Genomic DNA, 20,148 nt, shown 5'->3' on the forward strand with positions numbered 1-20,148 from the left:
ATTAATAAAAATGAGTGGTGATTATGTATGTTCATGTATAACTGAAAAATTGTACTTTACACTGGAGTTTGACACAACATTGTAAAATGACTATAACTCAATAAAAAAAAAGTTTAAACAAGATGAGTGGTGGAAACACAATCCAACTTACCCCAAGGAACTAGAACAAGAACAAACTAAGCCCAAAGTTAGCTGAAGGAAGGAAATAACAAACACCAGAGCAGACATAAATGAAATAGAGAGTAAAGAAAATAAAAAAGATCAATAAAAGTAAGAGTTGAAAAGATAAATAGACCAGCCTTTAGACAGACTGACCAAGTAAAAAAGAAGACTCAAGTAAAAAAATTATAAATGGAGGACACATTACAATTGATACCACATAAATACAAAGAATTGTAAGAGACTATGACGAGCAATTTTACACCAAACAAATTGGACAATCTAGAAGGATGAAGAAATTCCTAGAAACATACAATCTAGGATACAAGATTAAAATCATGAAGAAACAGAAAATCTGAAAAGACCATTTACTAATGATTGGTCCCCAAAACCTCCCAACAAAGAAAAGCGCAGAATGTACAGCTTCACTGGTAAATTCTACCACACATTTAAAGAAGAATTAATACCAATTCTTCTCAAACTCATCTAAAGATAGAAGAGGAAGGAACACTTCTAAACTCATTTTACAAAGCCAAAACTGATATGAAAATTACAAAAATCAGACAATGGCACTACAAGGAAAAAAAAATTACCATATCCCTGATCAACAGAGAACCAAAAGTCTTCAAAGAACATTAGGAAACTAAATTCAACAATACATTAAAAAGATCATACACCATAATCAAATGTAATTTACTGCAGGAATGCAAGGATGGTTCAACACCCACAAATCAATGTGATATATACCACATTAACAAAATGAGTGATAAAAATCATACAATTATCCCAATAGATGCAGAAAAAGCATTTGACAAAATTCAACATTCATTCATGATAAAAAACTCTCAACAAACTGAGTATAGAGGGAATGTACAACATAATAAAGACCATCTATGACAAGCCCAGAGCTAACATACTCGATGAAAAACTAAAAGGTTTTACTCTAAAATAAGGAACAAGGTAGGAATGCCTACTCTCGCCACTTTTATTCAACAAGCACTGAAAGTCCTGGCCAAAGCAATTAAGGAAGAAAAAGAAATAAAAGGCATCCAAATCAGAAAGGAAAAAATAAACTATCTCTATTTGCAGATGACATTATATACAGAAAACTAACGACTTGGCCCCAAACTGCTAAACTAATAAACAAATTCAGTAAAGTTGCAGGATACAAAATCAATATACAAAAATCAGTTGTGTTTTGATACACTAACAATAAACTCTCAGAAAGAGAAATTAAGAAAATCCCATTTACAACTGCATAAAAAAGAATACAATATCTAGAAATAAACTTAACCAAGGAAGAAAAAGATCTATATACTGAAAACTATTAAAGACACTGATCAAAGAAACTGAAGAATACATAAATAAATGGAAAGATTCCATATTCATGGACTGCAGGAATTGACACTGTCAAAATGTCCACACCACCCAAAACAATCTATAGATTCAGTACAATCCTATCTCTATCAAAATGGCAATGGCATTTTCCAGAGAAATATAACAAACAATTTTAAAATCTGTCTGGAACCACAAAATAACCAAATAGCCAAAGCAATTCTCAGAAAGAACAACAAAGATGGGGACATCACACTTCCTGATTTCAAATGATAACACAAGGCTATTGTATGTAAAGCAGTATGGTATTGGCATAAAAACAGACACACAGATAAATGGAAGAGAACAGAGAGCCCAGAAATAAACTCATGCATAGTGGTCAATTAACTTACAAAAAAGAAGTCAAAAATATTCAGTGGGGAAATGACAGTCACTTCATTAAATGGTGCTGTATAAAGTGGACAGCCACATGCAAAAGAATCAAACTGGGCCACTATCTTACCCCATACACAAAAATCAACTCAATATGGATTAAAGACTTGAACTTGAAGCCTGAAGCCATAAAACTCCTAGACAATAACATAGGTCCTTGATACTGGTCCTGGCAATGATTTTTTGGATTTGATACCAAAAACAAGGGCAAAGAAAGCAAAAATAAACAAATGGGACTACATCAAAGTAAAAGATTTTGCACAGCAAAGGAACCCATCAACAAAACAGGAAAGCAAGCTATTAAATGGGAGAAAATATCTACAAATCCTTTATTGGTAAGGAGCTAATATCTAAAATATCTGAAGAACTCATAAAACTCAATACAAAAATTAACCAAACCTGATTAAAAAATGGGCAGAGAATCTGAATAGACATTTTTCCAAAGAAGACATACAGGTGGCTAATAAGTATATAAAAAGGTGCTCAACATCACTAATCATGAAGGTCAATCAAAACCATGGGATATCACCTCACACCTGTTAGAGATATCTACATTCCCGTGTTCACTGTAGCATTATTTATAACAGCCAAGACATGGAAACATCCTAAGCTGTTTAGTCCACTGATAGATAAATGGATAAAGAAAACATGGTATATACATATATACAACGGAATATTTCTTAAAAATAAAAAAAGAAGGAAATGCTGCCATTTGCAAAAACATGGATTAACTTTAGGAGCATTATGCTAAGATAAACAAGTTAGACAGAGAAAAACAAATACTGTATGATATCACTTATATGTAGAATCTAAAATAAAAACAGAATTCATAGAAACTAAGTACAGACTGATAGTTGCCACAGGTGGGAGGTGAGTGAAATGGGTAAAGGTGGTCAAAAGATAAAAACTTACAATTATAAAATAACTAAGTTCTGGGAATACAATGTACAGCATGAAGTGATGGAAGTTAACTAAACTTATGGTGGTAATCATTTTGCAATAAGTACATATAGTTGTCCCTTCATCTCTGTGAATGAGGAATACAGATACAAAGAGCTGACTGTACTATCCCATTTTATATAAGGGATTTGAAAGTATCTTTGGATTTTGATATCTGTGGGGGTCCTGGAACTGACTCTCTGTGGATATTGAGAGATGACTGTGTATCAAATAATTACTTTATACACCTTAAACTAATACAATGTTATATGTTAACTATATCTCAATAAAACTGGAATGAAGTAAATGGTGACAGCAACGTCTTGAGATATACACTGAATATAAAGTATGTATACACAAATGAGACTTATTTTCAAAAATTACTTTTTTCATTAAATAAACTCAATTAAAATGGGATGACTGCATTTGTTTATATGAAAAAAGGGGACAAAGTTTAGCTGTTATTGTAAGATTCATTTTGGTCCTCAAAACTTCATAAAATAGGAAGGAAACTGGTTTCTCTCTTTCAAAAGTGAATGAAATCTGAATTGTAGCTTTGTAGCTTTGAAAGGCTATGATCTGCTCAAAGCTCTGATTCCAATGTTCTTTGTACTACAACTTATAATAGGCTTAATGGAGAATTTTCAATAGTACAATAGTATTCAGACAATGCTACTTTTTTGGGTGGAGAAGGGGATTCAGATTTTAAAAATTCATATGATACACAGAATTGTATCATATTGTGTCATAGTACAGTATAGCATATACCTAATTGATATTATGCTATGATATATTATACTATTATTATATATGATGATACATTATACTATGACTATAATATTAACTTATTATTGCTATAATAATATTATTATATTAACTGCTTAATGTAATATTATGATATACTATAGTATGTTACAATATAAAGTAGGTATTCATTTTTTTAATGTCTGAATCAGGCTCTTGTGAGGGAAAGTTTCAGTAACAATTTTTACAATAAGAGAGAACTTAGTATGTTAGAGTAATGAATATTTCTTCATAAATGGGTTCTCTCAGAATTAATTATTTGTTATCTTCTCACCCCTCAATCATATAACTATTTCTACAGATAGGAAAACCTAATAGAAGCTATGTCCTTGACTGGCTTGAGAAGGAAAGAGAATACCACTAGCAAACTTTAATACATCTAATTTTTATGAAAAAATTCTATTAATGAATCTCTTTAAATCAATTATCAATGATCTACCAAGCAAAATTTGGACCCCCAAAATTCTATAAATGGAAACCACGGGCAAATTTTTTCAAAATACTGCTCTAAAATCACAACAGCTAAGTATGCCAACTTCTGTAATAAATATTTTCCAAAAATTTCTTAAAAATATCACTAATAGTAATATCTTTACAGAAGCTAAAAATCTGAGTTTTTTAGAAAAGTATTTTATATATGTTCAAATGAGCCAAAATAAATTTCTACTGCAGCATTAAGGATTCAAAATATTACAATCAAATCTACTTCACTGAGAATTTCTCAATTTTATATTTCATAAATTATGCCAAAAATCCACTCTCAGAAACAGTACTTTCTCTTAGACTTACAACAGCCTACAGCCCTGAACACAATCCAACTAGACTGCTCAGTAAAATGCAACCAGCTAACATATTTTAGTGATCAACATTCTGTAGTATAATTAACATAGTAATAACTGAGTTGAAATAATAGCCTCTAATAATGATCACACAATCATTGACTAATTAAATGAGCACTATGTTTTAAACGTTGTTGACTATTAGAGTTGTTAGATAACTCTTTAAAGGTCATGATCTCAAACAATAAATGGTATGGGATATTTCTTGAAAGTACTAAGTGCAAGAGATGGAAAACAATACACTATTTAGAAGGAAGTAAGGGGAAGAAGAAAAAAAGTGATCTCTTCGGATATAAAACTATCATATTTGAGACACTCTGGAATTTTGAAAAACCAAAATTAAATTGTTAAAGTGTGTAATTACTAGTAATAAGCTGTTAACAACACATAAGGCATGTTAGTTGATGATCATGCCAGACTTAAGATGGCATAAGTTTATTATTTTAACTTACAGACATATTATACATAGGGTGTACTACGGTAATATTCTGAGTAAAAACATTTTAACCACAAAGGTATTGTTTTTGGCAGTTTTGAAAGTACGTTTAACAGAAGACATTTAAAAATATTTAAAGATTTTACAAAGGTTATGTTGGTGCCCCCCACTCCCATCCCTCCTTGGCAAGGAAGAAAGAAGGTGATGGCAAAAAGGCTGGGAAGATGACAGAAGCAGGAAATGAGAACAGAACTGATTCTGAGCCAATCTTGTAACAGGTACCCAGAAAAATAAACGTAAAGAATAAATTAAACAGACATGAATATGAGTGGGTCTCTTTTGGATCTGAACAAGAACTAAGTAGTTATTACAAAATTAAGGGAACAATTGAAAATTATGTAGCTTTTGAGCTAGGGTCTACTGGTGGGAACATAAAAAATGAATACGTAATTTTAATCTGCACACAAAAGCCTTTTCTAACATGAGATCAATACAGGTTACTCATTCAACAGGCATTTAATATGCTCTTTTTAGGTACTAGGTAATATGCTAGGTACTAGGAATATACACATATCCCCATAGATATATAAATAAATGTAACAATTTCACTTTACATTTAATATGTTCACACCAAATAAAAAATACGTAATCTATAATAGGAGTCATAAATCTATACCCCTACTATTCAGAATTTATCAGCTTAAAGTATATTCAAGGAATTTAAAATTACCCTAAAGAATGAATATTTTAATTATGGAAATCAGGTAAAATACTTAAATGATGAAATTTTATGGCTCTTCCAAGAAAGTAAAACCTACCAAGAATTCTGGCCCTAGGAATCAACAACAAAAGTATACCAGCAATATTCAATCTTTACTTAGAAAAACATCAGTATGACAGAATATGTGATCTTCTGTGACTCTCCAAAGACTATCTCAAGTAATATGTACTACAAAGGGTCAGTAATCCAAAACTAGGCTTCCTATGTATGTAATTTTTAAAATCCACAATTATGTAACTCTGCTGTTACGAACTTAGTAGCAGAGATCTAAAATAAAACCAAAACTAGTACATTACTGAAAAACAGATATTAATTCTAAGGTATAAATAAAGCCACAAGATATATACATGGGATCCTGAAATGAATCTAAGTGTTGATGAAAAGGTCCACTTACTATAATTTCATATATGTTGCTATATGTGTGTGTATATACATACATGCACATGCATACACACAGGCACCGTACTCTAACAGGCAGACAGCACCCAGATTAGTTACTTACTCACTATCATCAATATATCAGATATATACATTTGTGTTAAAGATACATTTAAGAGAAACACTGGATTAGTACTAAAAAGTTTATATTCATAAGTCATGAAACTATATGAGGGAAAAAAACAGGGGAAGAAATACAGCAGTTACTAATTAGGAGCTATATTCATTTCTTGATGTTCAGTTTTAAGAATTCTTTGTTAGAACACAGCTTAGAAAGCAAGGTTGGCATAAGCTGACAGAGGGCAGGGGAGAAAAAGATGGTCCAGATCAAGGGGACAAGAGGGTACCACTTTCCATCTTTCCATCTGACTCTTCTAAAATTGTGTAACTATACTTTTCCATAAACCACTTCCAAACTTTCAGTGAAAATTAAGACAATCTTTATCTAAAACAAAAGAATTCTAGTGCTAGTCACTACATTCTCACAATCTCTTTTATATAAACAATTCTGAAATATGCATTCAAATTAAATACTAAAAGCAATTTATTAATTAAAGCTGAGGTCTTAATTAATTTTTATAGGTCTTACTGCCATAATTTAAAACCTGAAAGCTTCACTAAAACAATACAAATGTTAGTGATTCAGAGGCAATCTTTTTTCATTTTTGAAAGAAAAAACCAAATAAACTAACAGTGAAAAAGTAAACATTTGAGAAGACCAAGTAAGAATAAAAACAGATGATTCATGACAAGTTATTTCTTTGAAACGAGTTCTTAGTAGTAATACTATGTTTTCAATGAGCTTTTTTTGATGACAAGGTACAACAGTATTTTACAAAAATAATAATCAATACACCTTCTATATTTCCTTATACATTGCAGTGCAGTTATAAGACACAACTTTCTGTGAAGATTGCAATGTTCCCTATCTGCGTTAATAAGGTAGCTACTTGCCACATGCAGCTACAGACGATGCAAATTTCCAACTTTATTCAGTTGAAACTTGAAATTATTTAAATAGTGTTAAGAGGCTAGTGACTATCATACTGAACAGCACAACTCTAGTTTCATATATGTTTACAATTAAGTATAAATCTAAATTCTTAATGAACTTTTCCACAGAATGTAAACTTGAAATAAACTATCACCTCTGTTGCCTTAAAAACTGTATCCCAATTGATACTGAACAGATCAAACAGGTCTTAACGACACAGAATCATCAAATTATACATACATATTAAAAACAGTATAGAAAAGAATACAAAATTATATTTTCTGTACAAACTGCCACTGTATTTTCAGCATTTAAGATCTTTTTTTATCTTGTGGAAACAATACTATTCAGGTAACGAGAGAATTTAACTCAACAATCACGCAAAAAAACCCAAAATCAAAACCAAAAAAAAACACCCAACCAAACACACCAAAAAACCTTACAAACTGATAATTTAATCTAATTTAAGAGGTAAATACCATTCCCTATTACTTTCCCATAGAAAAAGACAAAACTATATATTTTTTAAAATAAAACATTCTTAACTAACCACTTCCTCCACAAAAAGACGAAATAATCTTTTACATAACTTTCTAAACTATATAAATTCAAACTATTCATCAATAATTAACTTGGAGATAGGTCTGTGAGAAAATAATATTATGAGACACTTAATACTCTTAAAAGAATTTATAATATTGACTTTTGTATCCCACATAGCTTTACTAAGATATTAGAAATTAAAATTCAATTCATTACCTCACTGTAGAATGGACTATCTCTACAATCACAATGACTTTAGAAAGTTGTTTAATCCATCTATTTTAATCATCCATTCTAATCATTCATTTGAGCAGCCAGCAACTTTCAAAAATATTGAAGTAACAGCAAAAAGAACTTTTTTCTGTGTAACAATAGTAAAAATCATGACTACAGTGAGTAGTTTAAGTAGAGGTGGGAGAAAAAGAATTTTCATTGAGAACTTTGTATCAATATTACTGCAAATAATTCATTGTTGTTTTATATAAATGCTATATTTTCATACAGTATTTTTTCAATTTTTATAAATTTCCATTTTTTATCCTTAGTAACCCTAAAACTTAAAAGAAAACTGATTAGAATACAGATGACATCAGAATTAGTATTCTTACCTTTATTTGATTTTGATGGTTTATTCTTGATAGGTTTAAGGGAACTTCTTGATTTATCCTCTCTATCTTTAATAAGTTTCTGAACATCATCCAGAGACAGTTTTTGCAGGACAACTACAGGCTTAGCTCCTTTATTTAGGTCTTCAACTAATCCCATTTTTTCTACTTTGTCTTTCTGCTCTCCTTTCATTTCCATTTTCTTTGTCTCCTGAGTAATATTGCCATCTTTATCCCTCTTGATTTTTGGAATGACAAAATTTTTCAATGCACCAGACCTGCCCCCCAACAAGTAACTTGGAAATTCTGCCTTATTGTCAGGGTGTGTTTTATTACTGTCTACTTTACTCTTGTTAACCTCTGTCCTTTTGTCATCTTTACTATTTGGTGATTTAAAACCAGGCTTATCAGGTCTTGATTTGCTAGTATCTCCTTGTTTAACACGAGGACTGTCAGGTCTTGATTTTTGCTCCCCAGAAGACGGTCTTTCCCTTGAAAGGTCCCCTGATTCATGTCTGTGTTTTCTTTCTAGTTTATCAGCTTTTGAACCATCAGATTTAATGCCATGTTCATTTCTACTAGAGGATCTTAATGTTTCTGGTCTTCGAACCCTAGATTGATCCCCTCGATGTCGCTCTGATTCACTCCTGTCAGCTGACTTTTGTTTATTATCATGGTCACGTCTTAGTGACTCAGAAACAGATCGCCCATCAGGTCTCTGCTTTAAGGCTTCAGCTCGTTCTGATTTTAACCGAGGTGAATCAGATTTAATATCCTGTTTATGTTTAGACACTTCAGGTTTTTTCTCTGTTGATGGCTTTCCAGAATCCCTCCTATTTTCATGCCTATGTTTTGGTGTTTCAGGCCGACCTTCATTTTTTTGCTTTGGAGTTTCAGGTCGACCCTCACCTTTCTGCTTTGGAGTTTCAGGCCGTCCATCGCCCTTTTGTTTTGGGGTTTCAGGACGCCCATCACTCTTTTGTTTTGGAGTCTCAGGTCGGCTTTCACCCTTTTGCTTTGGGGTTTCAGGTCTTGACTTTGTTGTTTCTGATCTGCCATTATTTTGTTTGTTGTCATTTGGTTTTGTGTCAGACAGTCTATTTTCATTCTGTTTAGGCTCAGCTGTGGTGCTCTCATTTTGTTTGGATTCGATAGTTCTGCTCTCATTCTGTTTAGGTTCTTCTGTTTGTGTCTCAATTTTAGTTTCTAACTTACTTTCACTAGGTTTTGTCTCTACCAACCTGTTTTCATTTGGTTTAGATTCTGCCAATCTACTTTCATTTTGTTTCACTTCACTCTTTGAAAGCTCAGGATCAGACTTTTTTTTAGGAGTCTCAGGATGGTTTTCTGGTGTAGATTTAAGATTTCCAATAATATCTTCCTGAAGAACAGAAATAGGTGCATCATTACAATGTTTGATTTCTTCAGGCTTTTTAATGGAGTCTGAATCCTGAGTTATAGAAGCCTGAGAGTCCACTCTTCCTGCCTGATGAAGATCAATGCTAACCATTAATGCTGGCCTTGACCCATTTCCCGTAGAACCCGTCTCCTGAGAAGCTGGTCTATTACCTCCTGTAGCACCCCCAGCCTCCTGTGGGTAAGAATCTTGTTTTCTTTTTTTCAAAGGCTTATCTGAAATTCAAAGATAAATATTCAGTATCAGTAATAGACATATATTCTTATCTTATTAAAAACCATATGGACTTTGACTAATTTTTAAAGTCACAATGTTTTTTTTTTAATGTGGTGAATGCAAATGTCAATATGCATATATAAGATAGTAGGCACAAATGGTATAATACTTTTAAACCCAGGTTTGAGAAAATATTCATGCTTGCTGTATCTCAATAAATATTAGTGACTATAGTATAAGGATCATTTAAACTGCTAACCTAATAAAAAGTACAAAGAGCCTCAAATCTGCCAACCCACTCAACAGGAAACTAAGCTTTTGCCATGTGAAAAAAAAGTACGGAAAAGAATAAAACTTGAGAGAAAAAAGAAATCATGCCACTAGAAAAAAGGTAAGTGAGGAAGTAAGAAAAAAGAAAAAAAAAGAATTTAACAGCTTATCATTAAACTTTGATCTAGAATTCAAATTCTTCAAGGTGTCAATAGCACAAAGGGAATATAAAAGCTAACATACAGTTAGAAGTATATTTAGATAAGAAAACAAGTATAAAAATGAGAAGCATGTAATAAGATCTTTTTAGATAAATCCTGTCTTAAGCAACTTCACCTGAAGAAAAATGCTTTAGCTCTTCAACAAAGCTCTAGGGGTCTACATATTGGCTCAGTAAGAAATAATTTACAGTATTCTGCAATATAAAGACAAAAATACACACAAGCACAAATCCACCCAAAATAAAAATATCATGGTATTTTTAACAGCTATGTATTTCTGTGCATGATTCCACTTGACTCAAGAGGCTCCTAGGTCATTTTTTATAAACTGAATCTATAGTTAGACCTTGCGAATTCTAACATTATATATAACTACAACATTACAATACCTTGACGTTTTGCTTGCTTTAGTATTTACTTGATGAATTGCCTGACTGTTAAAAAAGTCATTTTTAATCATTTTTTTCCAGGAGAATCTTTAGATTCTTGTATAGTATTCATTAATGTGATATCATTTCAGAAAAACATGATTACAAGGCAAAAAGTTAAACTGACCACTAAAAACCAACTCCTTATTATTAGGAAACCAGGTTCTGAAAAAGTTTTTAACAATAGTAATGCTTTTATATACCAAAGTTCCATCATTTTGTTTTCAACGTGAGAAGTAGCAGTTCATTTCAGCTTAAAATCGAATTGACTATTACTAAAATTTATTTCAGATATTTGCTAGTAATTTTTTGTGGAACTAAGCCACTCTGCTTTTTCAGTTATGCAGAAGTCATTTCTACTGTCACATATACTCCATTTGCAAAACAACTACTAGATGATAATAATATGTTATCATTAGACTCTTTTCTCTAGTTAAAAGTAATCTGGTAAGAAGTTATATGAAGCTTTCTGCACCAGTACCTGAGAAAAGCACTCAGAATACTAGATTAGTGTTTATAAAATTCTGTTTTTGAATGTTCTGCCATATAAAATAATCTTTATATCTTGAATAATTACCTCATAAATAGGATGCTTTATTACTTTATCCTTTAAACTTTTCTGATGAGCATCTAGAAAAAAATTTTAAACATCTAGAAATTTAAGTAGTATAATCTAATCTAAGATTTTTATAGTTTTCAATGAAAAATGCTTTAAGAAAGTCATTAAAATGCTAACCTAAGCACACTTAAGAACTATAATGACACAGATTTCAGGCATCTGAAGATTTCTCTTAAGAGATCTATGGCCCATCCTTTTATTAATATGAATCTGTCTTTCAGAAAAACATTAAAATATCTTGAAAACTATTTTAAATTTTAAAGGATTACAAAGTACTTAATAATTAATAGATCATCAACCTCCTTCCAATTTATCTTTCACTATTAAAATGAAAATTTAGCAAAGAATTTAATTTCAAAGAAATTATCATGTTTAAGATATCAAAGTATATATAGATGCTATGATTATTTATAATAAAAATGTATGGAAAGCTTTTGTACATGAGTGATGTATTAAGGTCAGGAAAGATCTTACAATTTTTTCCACTATGCATAAAATATTGCTAAATACAAAGTTTTAATTTTTCAACTAATGAAAAGTACTTCACCTCTTCTGTAAAACCTGGAAACATTTCATTACTGCTGCAAGAATTCTTGAACATGTTAAGAGCATGCAGGTTCTGATTCACGTGGTATGATTCAGTTCCACCATGAACTTATTCCCGTAAAGTGGCTCTAAATCTGCACAGGTCATTTCTGTCTATTCACCTTTATTATCAGTCTTCACATCATAACCTTCACCTAATGATGGAAAGCCATCTCTATGAAGAATAACTTTAATATTTGGCACACTATTACCTGTAGGCCCTCTTAAGCACTGGGAACCATAAGATTAGTTATCAGAATGCATATATTCCTGAAGAAAATGCATACAAAAAGATACCATTATTTTAAGACCAACAACACTTGTTCTTGATGCTGATATTGTGAAAATAAGATCTGGCCCTTAAATAAACTGTGAACTCAATTATGCTTATATCACTTGCTTAAATCTACTAGAAGTGATAACTGAAAACACTTACAGCAGAAAGCACAACAATTGTATACACAATAGCCAATTATAAAAACTGAAAATATCCCATCCCTAAACTACAATACAGGCTAAATGGCTAATTGTCCTATTCCTGTTCAAAATTCTAGTCTCTTATTCCAAATGACAGTAGGTAAAGTTTTACTTCTTAAAAGGGTTACAGTGTAAGAATATTTTAACATTATAAAAACCATTAGTGAAGCTAGGCCATTCCTTATACTTGCTAACATGGAAAGTGGACCTTGGGAAAAGATGAAATAGGCAAAGATAAACAAAGAACCCCCCCCCTTAACAAAAGAAAGCAGGAATTTTCAGCACATGGAGATATTAATGTCTATGGTAGCTCATCCCAGAAGCAAAGATGAATAGCCTTTTAAAATTAATTTATGTAATTACAGATGTTAACAGTTTGAGCAAAGGATTGAGAAAAAAGTCCTTTAGGAATATTACAAAATATTAGGTGGCAGAGAGTTAACCTATCAGTGTATATAAAACTATCCAAAGAATAGAGAACAAGCCAAAGGGACATAAACATCTGGCAGCCAGAAAAGTGTCTTCTATGTGTGGAACAGAGGTATATTAGGTTACACCAAAGCCTAGGTAAAATATTTCTTAAGAGTATTCGATCCCATTTCTTAAATTCCATAATTATCAAACAATCATGCTTGCTGAACTTCCTTATCTTATTTACAAGGTATAGGTTTTTTACTTCTGGTCTATTGAGGGGAATGCTTCATTCATTCATAACAAGTGAATATAATGGGAAACAAGCTCAGAACTTAGAGCAGAGCTCTTAGTAAAACCATGTAGACCAGAACAGTAGTCTTGTTAGTTCCTTACCACCACCAAAACAATAGTTATAAAAAAGTTCTCAGTGCCAAACTTTAGACTACAGTAAATATCAATTTTATAATTTAGTCCTAGAATGTAGTGATAACTAGTGATAAATTCATTTCAAAGAAGTATTTCATCTCTCAAGGGCTGACTATAAAACTACCACTTCAGAAAATTTTGCAACATACCAAACCTTTAATCTTTCCATGTAAGTGCTTGTATATAAAACACTATCTCATCACACAATGCAGAAATTGAATAAAAATGACATGGTTTTAAGTCAAACGTGTTAGGTGGTACCTAAATTCCAAAGATTTTCAGATAAAGCCATGGGAACATGAAAACAAGTTAGAAATGACAGCGCTAATATGAAGTCAGCCAAGTCAGCAAAACCAATTTGGAAAAATCATCTAAATCAAACTGAAAATCGGATAGTTCCAATGAACATTTTTTTCCCTTAAATCCTTAAAGCACCAGATACCCTCTTAAGTCAACGTATATAGTTTCAAAACTAAGTCAATTTTGCTTCCTCAACTTTTTAGTTATCTGTTATTGTCACACCACCACAGACTACAGAGAAAATTGATTAGATAATTAAAAGTAAAACACATATAACAAGTTTCAGAAAGAACAGTATGCTGTTTGATTTTGCTTTATTCTCCCAAAGAAAAGTTAGTACCCTAAAATAAGTTTGCTACCATGCAATTAGCCCTATTTACTGTCCTTATTTTCGTTCAGTTTTTAAAACTAAAAACTTTAGTTTCAACAAATGATACAAGAAAAGTTCAAAAAGAGAAATAAAGCTCACCATTTTCTGTTTTTGTTCCTACCAACAATTCAATCATTAAAAATAATTACATTCCTTCTTAAGAACATAACTTTCCAAAACACAGATTAAAATGTCATGCAAAAACTGAGTTCTAAAGGCAATTAATATTTCTTACAATTAATATTGTAAGAAATCACAATTTTATATGTTTTTTGCAAAACTTTCATAGGATTCAGGAATTTGGGGTAGGTTAATATCATTAAGAGCAGCTGAATAATATTGCTCTCTTCATTTGATATGCATATATCTTTCACAAGAGGTTACAAGAGGAGATACATCCTGGAACACATGGAGTTATTTCCTGAATTCCACACTAGCAAAGAGAAAAAGAACAAACAACACTTTATATCATCTTTAATGCTGATGATTTGCTAGTTTAAAACCAAAATAAAATCCAGTTCTCTAGCCAATAAAATGGAGACTTCTAGCAATCTCTTTGTTTGCATCTGTCATTTATGCATTTAGCAGACCTGTAATACAACAATTACTAAACATAGTCTTTTTTTCCAGTAACTTTATTAAGAAGAGCCATCATGATAGACAGGAAATATGGCTCTTCAGTATGTTGCTTAGCATAGGAACACAAGTATCTAGAAATGGTTCTGTCACATAATGAGCAAGATCATACTTAAAAATGAGCTCCACTCAACATCAAGAAGTTTTGTTTTATAATCACCGAAAAGAAACTGTAAGGATTGTAAATCAACCTAGAATATTTAACTACAAAATTAAATTATAAAGTATGCTTTGGTTTGGATAGTCAAATATGCATCTGATGCCGTAAAGACATCAAAGTCATAAATTACTAATTTCAATCACTGATTCATTAGTCTCAAAATTTTCAAGAGATTTTGTGCATAATATTCACCAAATAATCAAGAACTTGCAGAAACTTACTTTGATTATAATTTTTTATAAAGCACACAAAAAGCCCATATACTCATAGAACAAGTATCTTTAAACTCCATCCTAATACACTAGACAAAAGGGAACACTTAACTGTAATTAACAACAAAAGATCCTTGATTCTTAAGGTTTGCTATTTAACATTAACTTAAATTCTTTCCTAATTTTCTTTTTTTACTTAAAAAGAAAAAAAGAGATGGTAGGATTAGAAACCATGTGAAAAATCTGGTTGCATAATAAATGTACACACATAGTTTTCTTAAATATACTGATTCGAAATAATTCTCTAGCAATTAACCTTGTCTGGACAGAAAAAAAGGTGAAGATGCAAAACTATATTAACATGATTTGTGGAAAATGCATGTAACAGAGAAATGTTAATGTTCATTTCTGTAGACAAGCACAGATAAAATCACTTGGTACACAAAAGTGATAGACCTGTGATATAGAATGACCAAATCTCAGTTGTTTTAGATAAAAAAATGAAACTAAGAATTTAACTCCTGAGAGATCAGCATTAGTAATAAAAACATAATTGAGGAGAAACATAAAAAATTACAAAATATGAGGAGAAAAGAGTAATTTTAAAGAACTTTTTTGACATTATAATTACATATTTGCCCAGAGTATGAAGTGGTAGTAATGAGACTATTTTACCTTTATCTTGAACTTCTTTTGAAAAGCGCTCCCTTTCAATAGCTGATTCTCTCTCTATTCGTTCAATTTCAGCCAATGCATCCAATTCCACTTCATCATATATAGGTCCCTGTTGTGATACCTGTTGCTGATTCTGTACCACAGAAGTCTGGGGCTGTTTTGTAGCAACTGAAGTGTTCTGTTGTAAAACAGGCACTTGATTTGCTGGAAGGAATGCTGTTTGTTCTTGCTGCGACAAACACTGAGCAGCATTTAGTGGGCGGTTTACATCCTGTGGAGTAATGGGTGTTTTTGAAGACTGTCCCGGGTACTGCACATTAAAAGGAATATCATTTTCTGAAACATTGCTATTTTCCATACCAGAAAGCATATCCTCTTGCTGGTCCATGTCTGAAGATCTTACACGAGAAAGTCTTAATGTAAGTTTAGTAGAGTCCTTGGATGGAGAGCTAATGATATCATACATTGCAGCTTTCTCACTCTGATCTTTTTCATCCTTGCCTAATTTCATTTTCTTTTGCTTCTTTTGTTTTCTTTCTGGAGAATCTAACAAGATGTCTGGTGGAACATCTCGAGGTGATGAACAAGGTAGAGACTGAGACTGTAGGATTAAAGGTGGTCTTGATCCTAGAAAAACAATTCAATAGGAATGAACATTTGTGCTAGTTTTACATTTTCATACAATGTGATAGGAATATCAAACAAGTGACAGTACAGCAATGCTAGAAAAAATATTACGAAATTATCTAATTCAAGCCACTTATTTACAAAATATGAAAAGAAAGCCTAAAGACTTGTCCCCAGTGGTCTTTTAGCTTGCTGGTAGATGATCCAGGTTTGAATTGAAGCATGAGTATTCCACCTTCCATCAGTAACATTTGTGTTTTTTTGCCTAAAATATACAGTGAGAGAGCTCATTGTTTCTAAAGATTCAACACAAATATTTTTGGCATGATGATCTCTATTCTTTCACCTGTTAAGAATAAGTCTGTCAAATTTTAAAAAATTACAAATTAATCCTACAGACTATACTCACATGAATACTTACTGATAAAAGAAAAAGAAAGTGGGAAAAATTACAGTGATCTGAGCCTTCACTTCAGAAGCTGGTGGTAAAATACTGATTTAGACCTTTGTGGTCTTCTCCTTCTCCCTCCACTTAACATCATTCACACACTCTCTTCAGCTTGCTAATTCTCCTTTTATTAGAAAAGTATGCAAGCCCAACAAATTTCAAGGCTCAATAAAATATCTTCAGCCCAGATCCCATTAAATCAACAAATGTTATACAAGGAGGTGTTAAAAATAAGCTAAATAAGTGGGAAAATGTTTCCTAGTTAAAAAGGAAATTCATGTTAACTAACAATGTTAATCAACAAGGAAGTTAATATGGAAAAAAAGCACTGATATGCTTTAGAAATAAATGTATAATTATATCTGAATAATACAAACATTTCTTGTCAACAAGACTATTTATAAAAAGTTTAAAAATCCACAGGAAATCATAAAAATCAGTCAAGATGAAAGTGCTTTAAAGGAAGAACTTAAACCTAGCTTTGACTTAAATTAATGTTTCAGTGTTTAAATATATGGATATATAAGTGATTGTTCCATGATACATAAATCAGTACTTTCAATTAGCAATGTCAATACATTTAAAGTGTGATATATAATTTTAGAGACCATATCTATTGGATTAAGTGTGATAAAGATGCTAGTGGAACAATTAAATACAGATGTTAATTTGAAGTTATAGCAATAGACAGTTATTTTTTTTAGATGGAGCTTATATTGGATGTTAAAAAGAAATGAAACTAACATTTTTGGACCATTTATTTTGTCAGCTGTGCAAAATTCTTTGTACATCAATTCATCTAACTGATTTACAACACACTTAATGAGAATTATCATCACTATTTTGCAGAAAGGAAAATGAAACTCATAGAGGTGAAGAAAATTTCCCAATGTTATTATATGGTTAGCAAACCAAAATTTTAACCCAATTTGTCTAATGTCTGAATTATAATACATCATATTGTCTTTGTACTTAATATTTATGTGGCAAATTATATATATTTTAAAACAAACTTCAAATTCCAACAATTTATCTAAAAATCAAATTAGATTAGCTGAAGATGTATTCAGCCTTCAAAACTAGTTGGAAAAGAACCTGATGAACACAAGTAGAGGCTTCTGATAAGTAATGTATTGTAAGGTTATTTGTTCTAAAGTTTTTTTCAATCTAAAGTTACCTATCCATCCATCCATCCTCAAGAGTTGGAAGAAAAGTGGACTGGTTATCTAGATCAACCAGCTATCCCATTATTACTCCTCCTTGGCAGTTTGAATAATTTCTCACCTTGATAATACTTGTGAGATATGTACCTACCTTTGACACCTAACCTACAAATATAGTTACTCTGGAAGTTCCCTCTCCTTCAGAAGCTGAGTTACTTTTATCCCTGAAAATTCACAGAATTATAGAATTAGAATGGCTCATAATTCTAATTATTGAGTTAGAATGGCTCATAGAAGTTCAACTTTCACCTCTTGAAAAACACCCTCAATCAAAGAGCTGGAAGATAATCAATGAAAAAAAAATCTTTATAATGAGAGGCAGACCAGTCTATAGTTTAGAAGGCTGTACTTAAAAATTCTCAAGGATAGACAAAATTTATTATCAGCTATACTGCAATTAATTACAAGCCAATTCTTTAAAGTACATACAATATTCTCTTCTAACCAACTCTGATGATTCAAATGATCAGATTTTATGTATTTTTAAAAACAGCTTAAACCTGGACTTAAATTCACAACTTTGTCGCTCTGTTATACACAGACCATACAAGGGTCTTTGGGAATTTGATGATAAACAACAGCTTGGGAGATGAGGGGAGGGTCAACAGATGATCACCTATTTAACTCAGAACTTGAAGAATTGAGATTAATGAGCAGAAATGAAAGCAGATGTAAGAGATTTGGTGAAGTAATTAACATTTTAATAAGAAGTGAGAGAAGATTTTAACTGGAGCCAAAGACATTGATATGGGAGTTCTGTTCACAAAACTAACCAATACTGTTACCAAAACTAAGTAAAATAACCAAGGGAAAAAAGTACAATGGAAGATTAAAAGGCTAATGATAGAAATCCTGAGAAATGAGAGAGCAGAGGGAAGACCTAATGAAGGAAGAAAAATGAAAGGAGGAGGAGGAAAACAAATGGATTCAATAAGAAATAAGTTTTCTGAGAGGGGTGGAGGATAGGGAAAGCTGATCAATAATTTCAAATATTTAAGAAATATTAAAAAGGTTGTGGTTTGAAAAGACCAATGGATTTGTCTGTAAGAATGATACTGTACATATATGAAAACACTTTCAATAAGTACAATATTGTTTTTTCCTACAATAAATGAAAAACAATAGAGAATAATTTTTTGTAACTGCAGTAAGAAGTTTGAGTTCTTTACTCAAGCTGAAACATGCAACATTGAAGAAAATTTTAGTTGCAATACCTTTTGGAGTTCCATCACTTCCAGCAGGGGAACATACTGGCTGTGGAGATCTCAAGGGAAAAGATGCAGCATTCCTCATTGTTGAAGAATCTCCATCCTAAGAATAGAGGATAACATTTACATCTTGAATGACAAAAGAGGCTTTATAGAAATCTTAAAGAGAACCAATAAAAGACATAAATTACTGACAGGTAAAGTGTTGGTATTCAAAAGCATAATTCTTCTGCACTTTCCTGTTTTCTTCGTGGTATATCTTAGAAGAATTGAAATTGTATCCAAAAGAATCAACAGCCTAAGCATGGCAATGAATAAGAAAACTGGTGTTACTAATATGCTCCATTTTTGTTTGCTATTTTCTACAAAAGGAGCTCTGAACACCCTACCAGGCTGTAAACGTAAAGGTCTTTTGAGGGCAGAGTCCAATGTCACCTCTGTTAGACTTAGATACACGTAACTTATGTGATAACATCACCAAATTAATAACAAGACAAATTTCCAGTATGTGGAATATTTCAATAGCATTAAAGCAACATTAAATTTCAGGGGGAAAAAGTTCTGTGCAAGTCTTAGAGGGAAAAAGAGCTAAGTACTAATAAATACAGACTCATTATTTAAGAGAACATGTTTATATGAGCAAATATTTAAAAATGAATTATATTTCATTAAGGACCTAAACCTCTATGCCAGAGGTTGGCATACTTTCTCTGTAAAGAGACAAATAATTCTTGTAATACAAATAACCCTATGAAGGGTCGCACACAATTTCTGTCGCCTAAGGTTCCTTGTTGTTCTTTTAAACTCTTTACAAATGGGAAAATCATTCTTTGTGTGTCAGACTACTGGCCAGTTTACCAGTCTTGCTCTAGATTAAGCTCTGTGGGAACAGGAATCATATTGTTCATAGC

General features: G+C 31.7%; 1 protein-coding gene across 7 annotated transcripts in view; it reads right to left on the reverse strand.

The window, feature by feature from the left end:
* The window catches only part of NIPBL (NIPBL cohesin loading factor), a 176,097-nt gene that overhangs the window by 71,251 nt on the left and 84,698 nt on the right, over positions 1-20,148 (reverse strand). For 4 of the 7 annotated variants that reach the window (XM_006207665.4, XM_015242078.3, XM_072958767.1 and 1 more), the window contains 3 exons: positions 19,244-19,340; positions 15,732-16,358; positions 8,309-9,937 (listed from right to left, as the gene is read on the reverse strand). In XM_006207665.4, the coding sequence (XP_006207727.1) occupies positions 8,309-9,937; positions 15,732-16,358; positions 19,244-19,340 (2,353 nt within the window). Of the gene's footprint in view, positions 1-8,308; positions 9,938-15,731; positions 16,359-18,120; positions 18,163-19,243; positions 19,341-19,432; positions 19,475-20,148 lie in introns of those variants that run through there. The other 3 variants (XM_072958768.1, XM_072958769.1, XM_031676635.2) reach the window with 3 other exon arrangements.

Source organism: Vicugna pacos, chromosome 3 (assembly GCF_048564905.1).
Source record: "Vicugna pacos chromosome 3, VicPac4, whole genome shotgun sequence".
NCBI classification, from domain to species: Eukaryota; Metazoa; Chordata; class Mammalia; order Artiodactyla; family Camelidae; genus Vicugna; species Vicugna pacos.